Source organism: Chroicocephalus ridibundus, chromosome 7 (assembly GCF_963924245.1).
Source record: "Chroicocephalus ridibundus chromosome 7, bChrRid1.1, whole genome shotgun sequence".
Classification (NCBI taxonomy): Eukaryota; Metazoa; Chordata; class Aves; order Charadriiformes; family Laridae; genus Chroicocephalus; species Chroicocephalus ridibundus.
This window is the reverse complement of record NC_086290.1, coordinates 17,709,809-17,722,069: the sequence shown is the minus strand read 5'-3', so window position 1 is coordinate 17,722,069 and position 12,261 is coordinate 17,709,809. Positions and strand designations below refer to the sequence as shown.

Here is a 12,261-nt window from a genome sequence, read left to right as displayed (position 1 = left end):
GGTGCCCCAAGGGTTTAGGGGTGCCCCAGAGGGACGGGGGTGCCCGGGGGGTGTCCTTGGGTGCAGGTGTTCCCCAAATGCAATAGGGGTGCTCGGGGGAGCAGGGGTGCCCCAAGGCTATGGGAGTGCTGCGGGTGTCCCTTGAGCCTGGGGGGACATGACTTGGCTCAGCATGGCACAGCCAGGGCAGGAGGGACATGGGGCTCTGCTCTAGGGGGGTCCCCTGCAGCACCCCCCAATGGGGAGCAAGCCAGCTCTGTAGTGCCCCTGTGTCCCCCAAAGCCCCGGTGCCAACCCCCACTCTATCAATGGGGAAACTGAGGCACGGAGCCCTGCCCTGCCTTTGCCCAGCGGGCTGCCTGCCAAACCCCCACCATGGCCCCGGGGGGCCTCCGCTCTCCCGGGGTGGGGGGTGGGCACAGCACTCGGGGGGGCCTCCAAGGGGAGCCCCACATCCACTGGGGGCCAGGGGACAAAGAGGGGACCCCTGGTTGGAGCCCCCCAGGGTGCATCATTGCAGAGGGGGTGATATCCCTTGGGTGTGCCCCAGTGTCACCTGCTGCTGGGTGGCCCTCCTGGGATGGGAGGGTGGCAGGGGGCTGCGGGCTCTCCCCAGCCCCGCTGAAGGCGTCCTTGTGGGGCTGGGGAAGGGTCCCTTCTAGCTGACACTTCCCCTTGACGCTGGGAGAAGGTTTTGCAACCTCGCTTCCTCCCTGGGCGGCATAAAGCGGGCGGCGGAGGCAACGGGCACGGGGAGACAGCAGGGCGGTGGGTGCAGGTGAGGGACCCTCCGGCTGGCCTGGCGGGACCCCCCCAGACTGGCACTGCCACACTCCCTCCCAGAGCCCTTTGAGGGTGACGCCTGGATTCATCCCCGTGCCCGGGAGCATCCCAGTGAGAACCGACTTGGGACAGAGAGAAGACCCCAGATTTGGGGGGACAGTGAGGGCAGCGAGCGGTGAGTCCCCAGGGTCCAGGGTGACCAGGGCTTCCCTTGGGCTTTGACAGCCCCCCCAGCACCTGGCTGAGCCCCCTCACATGTAGAGGGGCTGGGCTGGGGGCTGGGGTGGGCTGCTCCAGCTGCCCAAGGGGCTGCCGGGTGTGGGGGGAGCAGGAGGTGGTGGGTAGGGGCACCCACGGCTGTGCTCAGAGCCCGTCTGGGGTTCAAACCCCCCGCAGTGCCAGGGGACATCGGCTGTGGGTGCCCCGGGGGGAAGCGCTCACTCCCATTTCCTCACACAGTGATCACCAGGAGGGTGCTTCCCCATGCTGTGTCCCTCCTTCCTGCCCGCAGGGACCCCCAGGGCCACCCCAGTGTCCCCCAGCCCTTCCAGTGTCAGGAGGGGAAATGGGGTGCTGCTGGTTCCCCCAGCCAAGCTGGCTGCGGGGTACCCGTGGCTGGGGGATACCCGGTCCCAGAGGAACCACTGGGATTTTGGAGTGGGGAGGCAGAAAGAAGCAGCCAAAAATAGATGGAGGGGAAGCGCTGGTGCCTGGCTCTGCTCCATGCCTCTGGTGGCCCTGCTCGGGGTAACGTTTCACTGGCAGTGTCCCCAGCTGTGGTCCTCTGGGGTGCTGGGGCATCACCATCCCAGCACCACCATCCTAGGATCACCATGCCGGGGTCACCGCAGGAGGAGGGCTAGCAGAGCCAGGGAGGGGCACCAGCCCAGCTGCACCTGTGGGGATCCTCACTGGGCAGGAGGGGAAAGTTGGTCCCAGGGAGGGTTTGAGTTCAAATGAGCCAGTTCAGTCCCCCCCAGCACTGCAGGCACTCAGTGCTCATGACCAGCCCCGGCATCACCAAGCCCTGGAGGGGCTCAGAAATGAGGGTCTGGATCCATACTGGGAGAAGGCTGAAACCCAATGGTCTTTGGGGAGGCAGTGACAGAGCAGGGAAGTGGTGTCCTATGTGCGAGGAGACAGGAAGAGCAACTGTCACCTGTGATTTCCCCATCGTGGCTGAGCACAGGGGACACGGGGATGCCCGGCAGCACCCGTCTGACCAACAGGAAGACCAGAAACGTGAAATATTTCCAAAGCTGCCTGTAAAAGGGTGACACGTCTTTCTGTCTCGGGGGTGAAACCGCTCAGACAGGGACAGAACTGGGAGGGTAAAAAGGGCATGAAACCACCTTCAGACCTTCTCAAGTCCCTGCCTGCCCTGGGCACCGTGACTGCAGCCTTATCGTTGGCTGGGGTGGCAGACGTGGCAGCGCCAGCAGTGATGCTCAGTGGGATGGGGAAGCCAGAGGGATCCAGAGATGCTCAAAAGATTTTGCAGGTGCCCAAGGGATCCTGAGATGCCCAAAGAGCTCAGAGGCTTTTGAAGGGCACACACAAACTGGGGGGGGCAGGGATGCTGGAGGGGCCAGGTGTCCCCTGGAGGGAGGTGATGCTGCATTGATGGCTGAACCCCCCCAACCCAAGACAAGGTGGCTGGTCCGTGGGGGAACCCCTTCCTCCATGGGGGACAGGGAAGGGATGGGATTGGGATGAAGTGGAGCTGACTTGGGGGTGTTGTAAAAGAGGACATATGAGGGACAGTGTCTACCTGCAGCACTGCCCCTTACCTGGCACAGCATGAACCTGGGGCACGGTGGACTGATGGAGGGGGGATGTCCACTGGCTGGGAGTGGATCTGCAGGGCAATGGACATGCCAGGGGACCCAGAGATGCTGTCACCCCTGGCCCACACCACCATCCCACCCCACACTCATGCTGCTTTGTGCTCCACAGGCAAAATGGAGTCCTTCTCCTACAGTGGGGATTTCTCCGATCTCTTGTCCCTCTACAACTACACCTATGAATATAGCACGGCCATGCCCGACACCGCTATCTCCTCTGCCCCATGCCGGCCCGATGGCTCCGTCCTCAACAAGTACCTGGTGGTGGTGATCTACTGCCTCGTCTTCATCCTCAGCGTGGTGGGGAATGGGCTGGTGGTGCTGGTGGTGACCTCCAGCCACACCAACCGCTCTGTCACCGATGTCTACCTGCTCAACCTGGCGGTGGCAGACCTGCTCTTCGCCCTTAGCCTGCCACTCTGGGCTGCCTACCGAGCCCATGAGTGGGTCTTTGGCACCGTGATGTGCAAAGCTATCTCCATGCTGCAGGAGGCCAACTTCTACAGCGGCATCCTGCTGCTTGCGTGCATCAGTGTGGACCGCTACCTGGCCATCGTCTATGCCACTCGGGCTGCCACCGAGAAGAGGCACTGGGTGAAGTTTGTCTGCTTGGGCATCTGGGTCTTCTCCGTGCTGCTCTCCCTGCCCGTGCTGCTCTTCCGTGAGGCTTTCCCCTCGCCCAGCAATGGCACTGTGTGCTATGAGCACATTGGTGGTGAGGACACGGCCAAGTGGCGGGTGGTGCTGCGGATCCTGCCGCAGACCTTTGGCTTTGCCCTGCCCCTCCTGGTGATGCTCTTCTGCTATGGTGTCACCATCCACACCCTCCTGCAGACCAAGAACTCCCAGAAGCAGCGGGCCATGAAGGTCATCTTTGCCGTGGTGCTGGTCTTCCTCATCTGCTGGCTGCCTTACAACATCACATTGGTGAGCGACACCCTTATGAGGATACGAGCCATCACTGAGACCTGCGAGAGGAGGAACCGCATAGACACAGCCCTCTCCATCACACAGGTCCTGGGCTTTGCCCACAGCTGCATCAACCCCATTATCTACGCCTTCATCGGGCAGAAGTTTCGCAACAGCTTCCTCAAGATCCTGGCACAGCGTGGGCTCATCAGCAAGGATGCTGTGACCCGCTATGGCCACGCCTCCTACACCTCCACCTCTGGCAACACGTCCACCACCCTCTGAGCCCTGCTGGGACCCGACCCTCGCAGCTCCCAGCAGGTCCCAGCACCCCACATACCCAGCATCCTCACCCAGCCCCCTGGGATGCGGATGGTGATGCCACAGGGATGGGCAGGGCCACCACTGGGTGCTGGACCCCATCTAGAAGGGGGCTTGGGCAGTGAGGGGGTAGGACTCCATTGCCAGGGAAGTGATGCCAAGTGCTGCTCACCCTCCCTGCTCTTTGGGGTAGAGCCTGTGACTTTGGGGACCCCGTGACCCCGCTGTGGGGACAGTGTTGGTGGCTGACGGCCGTCCAGCAATAAAGGAATTGGTGGGTTGGTCACTGTCATGGTTTAACCCCCGCTGGCAACTAGGACCATGAAGCTGTTCACTCATTCTCCCTCCCCCCCAAGTAGGTTAGGGAGAAGAGGGAGAAAAAGGAAAAAAAAATCTCATGGGTTGAGATAAAGACAGTTTAATAGAACAGTAATGTTAGAGAGAAAAAAAATAATGGTAAAAGAATATACAAAATAAGTGATGCGATGCAATTTTCACCACCTAATGATCAATTGCCCAGTCCGTCCCGAGCAGTGATTGTGGATTCCTGCCGCCAGGTCAACCCCCGTTTATATACTGAGCATGATGTTTATGGTATGGAATATTCCTTTGGCCAGCTTCTCCTGCCTGTGCTCCCTCTCAGCTTCTGTGAGAAGCTGAAAAAGTCCTTGACTTAATATAAGCATTACTTAGCAGCAACTAAAACAGTATGTGTTATCTACATTATTCTCATACTAAATCCAAAACACAGCGGCTACTAGGAAGAAAACTAACTTTACCCCAGCTGAAACCAGGACAGTCACCCAGGTCTGTCTCCTCTTTGCCATGGGGAGGGGGATGGCGGAATGGGGCCAGGGCACGTCTCTGGGGACGGTGGGTTCTGGGGTCTCCACCTCGGTGCCAAAGCAGAGGTGCCAGCTGAGCCCGGCAGGGTGTGGGTAAGCCCGCTGCCAGGCCAGGGAAGGGCTGTTACCCAAGAGGCTGTTGCAGAGTGTTCAGCATCGTGTGCATCCCCAGAGAGGACACAAAGGGCTTGGTCCTCACAGCCACCCAACCAGGTCCTGGTACTTCTCCAGTGTGGGGGTCTCCATGTAGCATCTGTCCCACCAGTAGATGAAGTTACTCCCTTCCTGACCCCGATCTGAGCCACATTGGAGCAAACCACTGCAAGGTCCCTGGGAAGCCCCTTGCTGCAACCAAGCAGCCCTGTGACTGCTGCCCTGAAGGGTGCTGTCACCCGGGGCACCTCTTGCCCCCCCTGGTACTGTGGTGCCAGGACATCATTGTGCAAAGGGTTGGGGACCTGTCCCTTACACAACCAGGACATTTCCGCCCCAGCTTGGGCAACTGGGGCTGGCACCAGAGTGGGGCAGAGGTGCTGAAGAGGGGGCTGTGACGCTGCTGGGATCCCCGCTGTGTGCCTGGTACCGGGGTGCCTGTCCCACCATGCCTAAGCAACTCTCCACGGGGGGTGCCGTACCGTTCCTCCACCCCCCCTGCTCCAGGCTCCTCAGGATTCATAACCATGGGGGGCATCAGTGGGTGCCAGCTGTGGGCTGGCTCACGGGTGGCTACGGGGGTCCCTGGCACCCATGTAGGGAGCCCTGGGGACTTGGGGCTGGGCAGGGTCAGCGGGGGGGGCCGGGCAGGGACAGCCCATCACCTTTGCATCTGGGAAACCTCTTGCCCAAGCCGTTCCTCCCAGCCTGGCAGGAAGCCAGGGCTGTTGGCCAAGAACCGTCTCCCCTTCCTGTTGCTGCCTCCCCGCTGCAGGACGGAGCAGACGGCGGGTCAGCGTGGCTGCAGCTGGGACACCCCTTATGGGGATGGTTCCCCCCGGGAGGGCTGACACCCCCATACCAGCATCACCCCACACCCAGCGTGGGGATGAATCCGGCGATGACCGATAGACGACACGGGAGCCACAGGGGTAGCAGGAATAGGTTGTTTTCTTCTCCGTGGACCAGCCACAAGAAAGATACGTCTCAAACCCAAAATGTTGGGCAGCAGGACCTGCCTGAAGGCCCCCAACACCTACATCCCCGGTAAGTCGGAGAGGAGGCAGCCAGGGCAGGGGGTGTCCCAGGTACGGTGCAAGGGCTGTGGTCCCGGCTTATGTACCCTGTGGGTGCCTTTGCTGGTAGCAAAGGAGACAGCAGCGCCCCTGCTTGCCCATGTCCACGGAGCACGCGTGGCACACCTTGCCCTGGCACAGCCTGCCAAGAGAGCAGGCAGTGAGAGCTGTGCCATCCCGGTGCCACCCCCAGTGTCCCCCATAGCCCACCTGCAGTTGTACCGCCGGGAGAGGAGGCGGAAATCCTTGTGGCAGCGGGCGCAGAACCCTGTGTCGTGGGGCGCCGGGCTGGGCATCGGGGTGTCAATGCCCTCTGTCTTCTGCCACAAGGCGTCCTTCTCCCTGTGGGAGGGGACAGGTCAGCCCCAGCAGGAGTATGCCCAGCGGCGTGGGTCTGGAAGCATGCCCTGGCACCCCAGACCCAAGGTGGGCACCCAAGTCTCTCCCCAGGTCTCCCAAGGTGGTGAGCAAAATTCGCCTGGGCTCTGGTGCCCTCCTCTGGGCAAAGGGGTTTGGGTGTTCCCACCTGCACATGGCCCCACACCAGTGGGGTCCCCAGGGCTCTCACCGCAGCAGCTCCAGCAGCCGCCCCTTCATGTCACGGATGAGCTCCTGCTGCCGTGCCTGCTCGGCGCCGCGTGTGGCCTCCCGCTCCAGGGCCTCCCGCTGCGCCCGCTGCAGCGCCGATGCCCAGCGCTCCCCATCCTGCCGGGCCCTGGAGTGGGGCAGCAGGGAGATGGTTCCCTTGTCCCTCAGCTGCCTGTCTCCATCCATCCATCCATCCATCCATCCATCCATCCATCCATCCATCCCTCCCTCCCTCCCTCCCTCCCTCTATCTGCTGCCCATCCATCCCCAAGCTGGCTCCCCATCCTCACAGCCACCTTGCCATCTGCCGGGACAGCCACCCACCCACCTGTTTCCCAGCTGTTCATCTGTCCTTCCCTACACCTACCCCTCTGTCCTTCTGCCCACCCATCCATCTATCTACTCACCCCAAATTCATCCCTCTGTTCCTCCATCCACTTGTCCCAAATTCATCCTTCTATCCCTCTGTGTGCCCACCCATCAGCTTATTCACCCCAAATTCATCCCTCCATCCACCCACCCCTCCATTTATCTCAAATTCACCCCTCCATCCCCCCCTCCATCCCTCCACCCATCTGCTTTCCCCAAGTTCATTCTTCCACCCCTCTGCCCACCCACCCCTCCACCTACCTCTCAGTCCCCAAATTGGTGCCTCCCTCCAGCCCTCCCTCCCCAAACCCTTCCCTCCTTCCCCCTGCCCATCCCCAGGAGCTGCTCCCCTGGATCCAAGCAGGGCACCATGTGGGTCCCATGGGAAACCCTGCATCAGTGGGATGGGGGACAGTGGGAGCGGGGGGTCCCTGCCCAACCTGCTGAGCTGCTCCTGCAGCTGAGCCACCTCCTGCCGCTGGGCCAGGAGCTGCTGCCGGCTCTGCCGGGCTTCCTCCTGTGCTGTGGTGGCCAGGGCGGCCAGGCGCTGTGGGAGAGTGGGAGCTCAGCCCCGGTCCCCTGAACCCCCGGCCCCACCATGGGGTCCCCTTGGGCTTGCCCATACCATGGCCATGCTGGCGGCTGTGCCAGGGTCTCCCTCCACCTGGGGGTCCAGCGGGGGCTCCAGGGGGCCACGGGCAAGCTCCAGTGCCTGCCGCAGCACCTCCTCCACAGTGGCCACCTCCTCGGGGACACTGGCATCCTCCAGTCTGTCCATCGGTCCCACTGCCAGCGCCGCCTGGCATTCCCGCAGGCGTGAGGCCAGGGCTGCTGCCTCCGCCAGCGCCCCGGCCAGCTGGGCACCCCGCTCCTCCGCTGCCTGCCGCCAGCCCTGTGCCTCCTCCTGCGCCTGTGCCAGTGCTCCTGGGCCCCCCGCCGCCACTGCCGCCGCCAGTGCCTGCCCCAGGAAGGTGTTGGTCTCCCGCAGTGCCTCGGCCTCCTGTGCCTGCAGCTGGGCACACCGGGAGCTGGACTCCTCCTGCCGCCGGTGCCGCCGCTGCTCCCGCGCCAGCCGGGAAGCCAGCTCCCGCAACGCCGCCTCCCGCTGCCCCAGCTCGGCCCGCAGCCGGGACACCAGTGCCCACAGGGATGCCTCTGTCCCATCCGGCTGTCCGGGCACTGGCAGTGAGGAGCCCGGCAAGCACCCGGTGCTGGGTGGTGGGGACGTGCCAGGCTCCTCGTCACCATTGGGCTGGGGTGCTTTGCCAACACCATGTGCATCCTCCGTCTCCTTCACATCCACGTTCTCCATCTCCTTCCCATCTTCCTCCAACTCATCTTCACCCTCCTCTTCCATTTTCTTCTCCACCTCCACGTCTTCCTCCACATCTACGTCCACATCCTCCTCCTTCTTCTCCTCTTCCTCCTCCTCCTCCTCATCCTCTTCCTCCTCCTCCTCCATCTCCTCTTCATCCTCTTTTTCCACGTACTTCTTCACTTCCATATCCTCCTTCACCTTCACATCCTCCTCCTCCACCTCTACACTCCCTGTCCGTGGGGCAGTAAAGGTGGGTGGGCACGGGTGGGCTGGCACCCCACGGGGTGATGTGATGGGACGGGCGATTACATCAGGCCATCCATGCGCCTCGATGCTGGTGCCATCTGTCTGCAGGGCCATCTTTGCCGGGCTGCTCCCGGACACAGGGCTGGGCCGTACCAGTGTCCTAGATGGGACACCAGACTCAGGGCCACCAGGTCACCCCCAGGGTGAGCTAGGCACTGCCACCCTCCCCGCAGGGCTCCCTGGGCATGGTCGGCCTTTGAAGATGGAGAGGGCAGCAGGGATGGTGGCACCGGGTGGCACCTGGTGACAGGGGACCAGGGAGGCTAGTACCATCAGCCCAAACACCTGCAGAGCAGGTGGCACCCGGAGACCCCCATGGCGGTGGCAGGGGGGAACTGGGGGCTGCGTGTGTGCTTGTGGCAGTGCGTGCCCAGGAGCGTGCAAGCAGCAGGGCAGGCGTGAGTGCGCGGAGCGTCTGTGTCCACAAGTGCTCCCCGCAAGTGTGCCCAGGGGCAGGGGTGTGCATGCACACGCGCGTGTCCCTGTGTCTCAGATGTCACAGTGGCACGGTGCTGCAGCAGACCTGTGCCTGGGCACGTACTTGTCAGAGGATGGCAGTGTGTGTGTGTCCATGCACATGTGGCACCTTTGCGGGCGCAGGAGGGCCAGGGTGGCAGGGGGACACCCGTGTGATGCTCTGTGACGCTGAGCCCCAGGTGCCCCTGATGCCCCTTGTGTCCCTGGTACCCCTGGCACCCCTGATACCCCAATGCCCCTGATAACCTCCACATCCCCAGGCTCACTCGGAGAACATGGGCCAGGCGATGTCCAGGTCAGCTCTGCGCAGGGCCAGGTGGAAGGTGACACCATCCAGCTCGTAGAGGCTGCCCAGGATCTCTGCCCGGTGCTGGGGGCTCAGGAAGGGGCTGCGGGCGTAGTACCACTCACTGCAACCACAAAACCAGCTCACACACCACTCTGTGCCCCCGGGCAGGCACAAGCACCTGCAGTATCCTTGCCGACCGGGTGCTGCCGGGTGCTGCCCGCCCTGGCTGTGCCTCCCACCGTGGTGAGCATCCCCTCCCTGTGCCCCCCACTCTCACCGCAGGCTCTCGGGGTCGAGGAGGCAGAGCTGCAGGGACTCTGCCAGCTGGCGGTGCACCAGGCAGTACCGCAGGAAGGCTCGGCCCCTGCCCACGGGGGTCTTCAGCTGGGGGGGAGAGGGGGTTATCCAGGCCTGCCACGGAGCCTGCCCCCCCGCCCCCCCTCAGCCCGTGCAGGAGGGAAGGGGGTCCCCAGGGCCAGGGCTGGGAGGCAGTGGGGACCCCGGAGGGGAGAAAGGGCCAGTGGGTGAATCCTCAGTGCCCTGATGAGTGTGTGCCCGTGCCCAAGTGTGTGCGCACCCGCAGACAAGCACAAGCACATGCATGTGTGCCTGCATGAGACCCCAGGTGCCCCACCAGCCCTTGCCCACCTTGTCCAGGGAGGTGACGAAGCGAACACCCTCGTGCTCCTGCCGGCGCCGTGCCAGGCCCTGGCACAAGAAGTCCCAATAGTCCTTGCGCTGCCCAAAGAAGCTCCTCTTCTCCTTGAGGTCGAACTGGCAGAGACAAGGGCTTGGGCTTGCTCATTTGGGGGTGTCCTCTGTCGCCCCAGGCCGTCCCCTTGTGGGGCTGGGATCCAGCCAGCTCCCCCAGCAGGGTGGGTCCTGGTGTCCCCTCCTTGCTGGCTCCATGCCTCAGTTTCCCTTTTGCAGCATGTGCAATTACACATGCGGAAGTGGGTGAGCCTGGTCCCGGGTACTCACATGGCTGGGGATGCTCAGAACTGGGGTCATCCCACCCCCCAAAAGGGCCAGCACGGGGTCCCCTCTGCTCCCAGCTGTGCCCCAGGGGAAACTGAGGCAGGGAGTGGCAGGTATGGAGGAGCAGGGTACCTGGAGGAGGAACTCCAGCTGGGCACAGAGGCTGTGCAGCTCCCGACTCCCATCCGTCACCGGCAAGTTCTGCTCTCGGTAGCCGTGGTTCAGCTCGGCCACAGTCTCTGCGGGATGGCAGGGCTGAGCTGGCACGGGCAGCGGGCACCCTGCCTCATCCCATCCCCCTCCCCACCGCCTCCTGGCTCCCAGCCCTGGGGATTTCTGCTGTCGTGTGAAAGAGGAACCTGCCCCAGGATGGAATGGGGCAGCAGGGGCAGAGAGGGGCACAGGTACCCGCTGGGCACTGCTGGTCCCCTGGGGCTGGCTGGCAGCAAGGACAGGAGCAGGCAGCACTGGTAGGGTTGGCACTGGGATGCTCTGGTGCACCCCTGGCAGTGACACCCCCCTGCTGCCCACGGGCTGGGTGTGAGGAGGGGCCCGGCATGGCCAGGGTGAGATGCGACAGGCTGGCAGGGGACAGGCTGGCACACTTACTCTGCAGATCCTTGATGACGCGGTTGAGCTCCCCGTCCCCTGCCATGGCTGTTCCCAGGGGTCTGCAAAGGCAGGGGCAGCGATGAGAGGTGCCAGGCTGGCACTCACCTGGCATCCCCAAACTCTCTGCCCCGAGGAGATAGTCTGCCCCCCCCCCGCCCCCCAGCTCCAACCCCCAGCTGCCTGCTGTTAAGGTAAGAGGGGGTGGGCTCAGGCACCCCCTTTCCTTACCCACTACATGGAGTAGGAGGTATGGGGTGGGCAAAGGCGCCCCACCCCGTACCCCTTTAGCTGTCCATGTGTCCTATCCTGAAGTGCCCCCAGGCTTTGCCCCTATTCCTCGAGGGGTTCCTGGGCCTGAGCCCCTCCACCCTGGTGTGTCCCTGTCCTTGTCCCTGTCCCCGTCCCCCAGGATTCAGGATGTGGGTTTGGTGCAGGGGAAGCGCTGCCTTTGCTTCTGCTCTCGCTTCCTTTGCTCACAGCACGAACAGTGTGGGGGGCTGCGGGGGGGCGGGGAAAGGGGGCACACAGCCCCCAACACACAGTCCCCCAAACTGAGCTCCCCCCCAAGGCAGAGCCCCCTGGCGCAGCATGCTGCCTGCACGAGGTTTGGGGGTGTTGTGGGCGTGGGGTTGGGGGGCCGGGGGTACAGTGCAGAGGGGTGGTTTTGGGGGGGCAGCGGGTGGCACCCTGGGGACAGGGGGAGGGACAGCACTCATGGAGGTGGCAGGTCGGGGGCTTGTCACTGCAGGTAGTGGCTGGGCACAGGGCTGGGGGAGCACACACTTGGGTGCATGGGGGCACGCACGGCAGGGTGCGTGTGCGCTCACAGGACCGTGTGTGCCCAAGCGTGCCCAAGCGTGCGTGAGCATCCTGTGCCCCTGCCACAGCAGGCAGAGCAGGACACGGGATTGCAGATGACTGGATTTCCGTCACGGTGCCCTTGAGTGACCTTGGACGAGCCATCTTCCTGCCTGCCCATCCTGCCCGTGCCTCAGTTTCCCCCGGGAAGAGGAGCCCCTTACCTGTGGCTGGGAGCTGTGGGGTGCCCCGAGGTGCTCGCTGGGTGCCAGGGGGATGCCGGTGTGTCCCCGCGCCTAAGCTGCTCCCGACCGCTTCTCCTTTTGTACCTTGGCCAGGAGGAAGTGTGGGAGGTCGGGGGGGGCGGCTGCAGGAGCCACCCCCTGCCCGCCCTGCATCACATTGTGAATCATGGTTTGGCCCCTTGGCACCCAGCTCCCTGGTCTGGGGAGTGCCAGTTTTGGGGAGGGGGTCACCGAGGCTGGTCCCCTTGTGCAGCCCCTGGGCGGGGTAAAGACCTGGGGTGGACCCTGATGCCCTCCCATGGGAATGAGGCTTGGGAATGCTTTGAGTTTCCCCCGTCCAGTTTTTGGGG

General features: G+C 63.5%; 2 protein-coding genes across 3 annotated transcripts; one reads left to right on the top strand and one right to left on the bottom strand.

The window, feature by feature from the left end:
* The first annotated feature begins 739 nt into the window (after nucleotides 1-739).
* LOC134518993 (C-X-C chemokine receptor type 1-like) lies at nucleotides 740-3,859 on the top strand. Its single transcript, XM_063342463.1, has 2 exons — nucleotides 740-958; nucleotides 2,740-3,859. Exon 2 carries the CDS (start codon nucleotides 2,745-2,747, stop codon nucleotides 3,819-3,821), a length of 1,077 nt encoding a protein of 358 aa, XP_063198533.1. The 5' UTR covers nucleotides 740-958; nucleotides 2,740-2,744; the 3' UTR covers nucleotides 3,822-3,859.
* Nucleotides 3,860-4,684: 825 nt separating this feature from the next.
* On the bottom strand, nucleotides 4,685-11,975 carry RUFY4 (RUN and FYVE domain containing 4). 2 transcript variants are annotated; one of them, XM_063342461.1, is made up of 11 exons: nucleotides 11,891-11,975; nucleotides 10,866-10,927; nucleotides 10,389-10,495; nucleotides 9,927-10,052; nucleotides 9,556-9,662; nucleotides 9,256-9,399; nucleotides 7,514-8,612; nucleotides 7,329-7,435; nucleotides 6,500-6,646; nucleotides 6,142-6,273; nucleotides 4,687-6,073 (listed from the first exon to the last, which is right to left on the bottom strand). In XM_063342461.1, the coding sequence occupies exons 2-11, from the start codon at nucleotides 10,909-10,911 to the stop codon at nucleotides 5,971-5,973; spliced, it is 2,118 nt and encodes a 705-aa protein (XP_063198531.1). In that variant the 5' UTR covers nucleotides 10,912-10,927; nucleotides 11,891-11,975; the 3' UTR covers nucleotides 4,687-5,970. The 2 variants fall into 2 exon arrangements, with proteins under 2 accessions (XP_063198532.1, XP_063198531.1); XM_063342462.1 differs by lacking the exon at nucleotides 9,556-9,662 and having other exon boundaries at nucleotides 4,685-6,273; nucleotides 11,891-11,958.
* Between the last annotated feature and the right edge of the window lie 286 nt (nucleotides 11,976-12,261).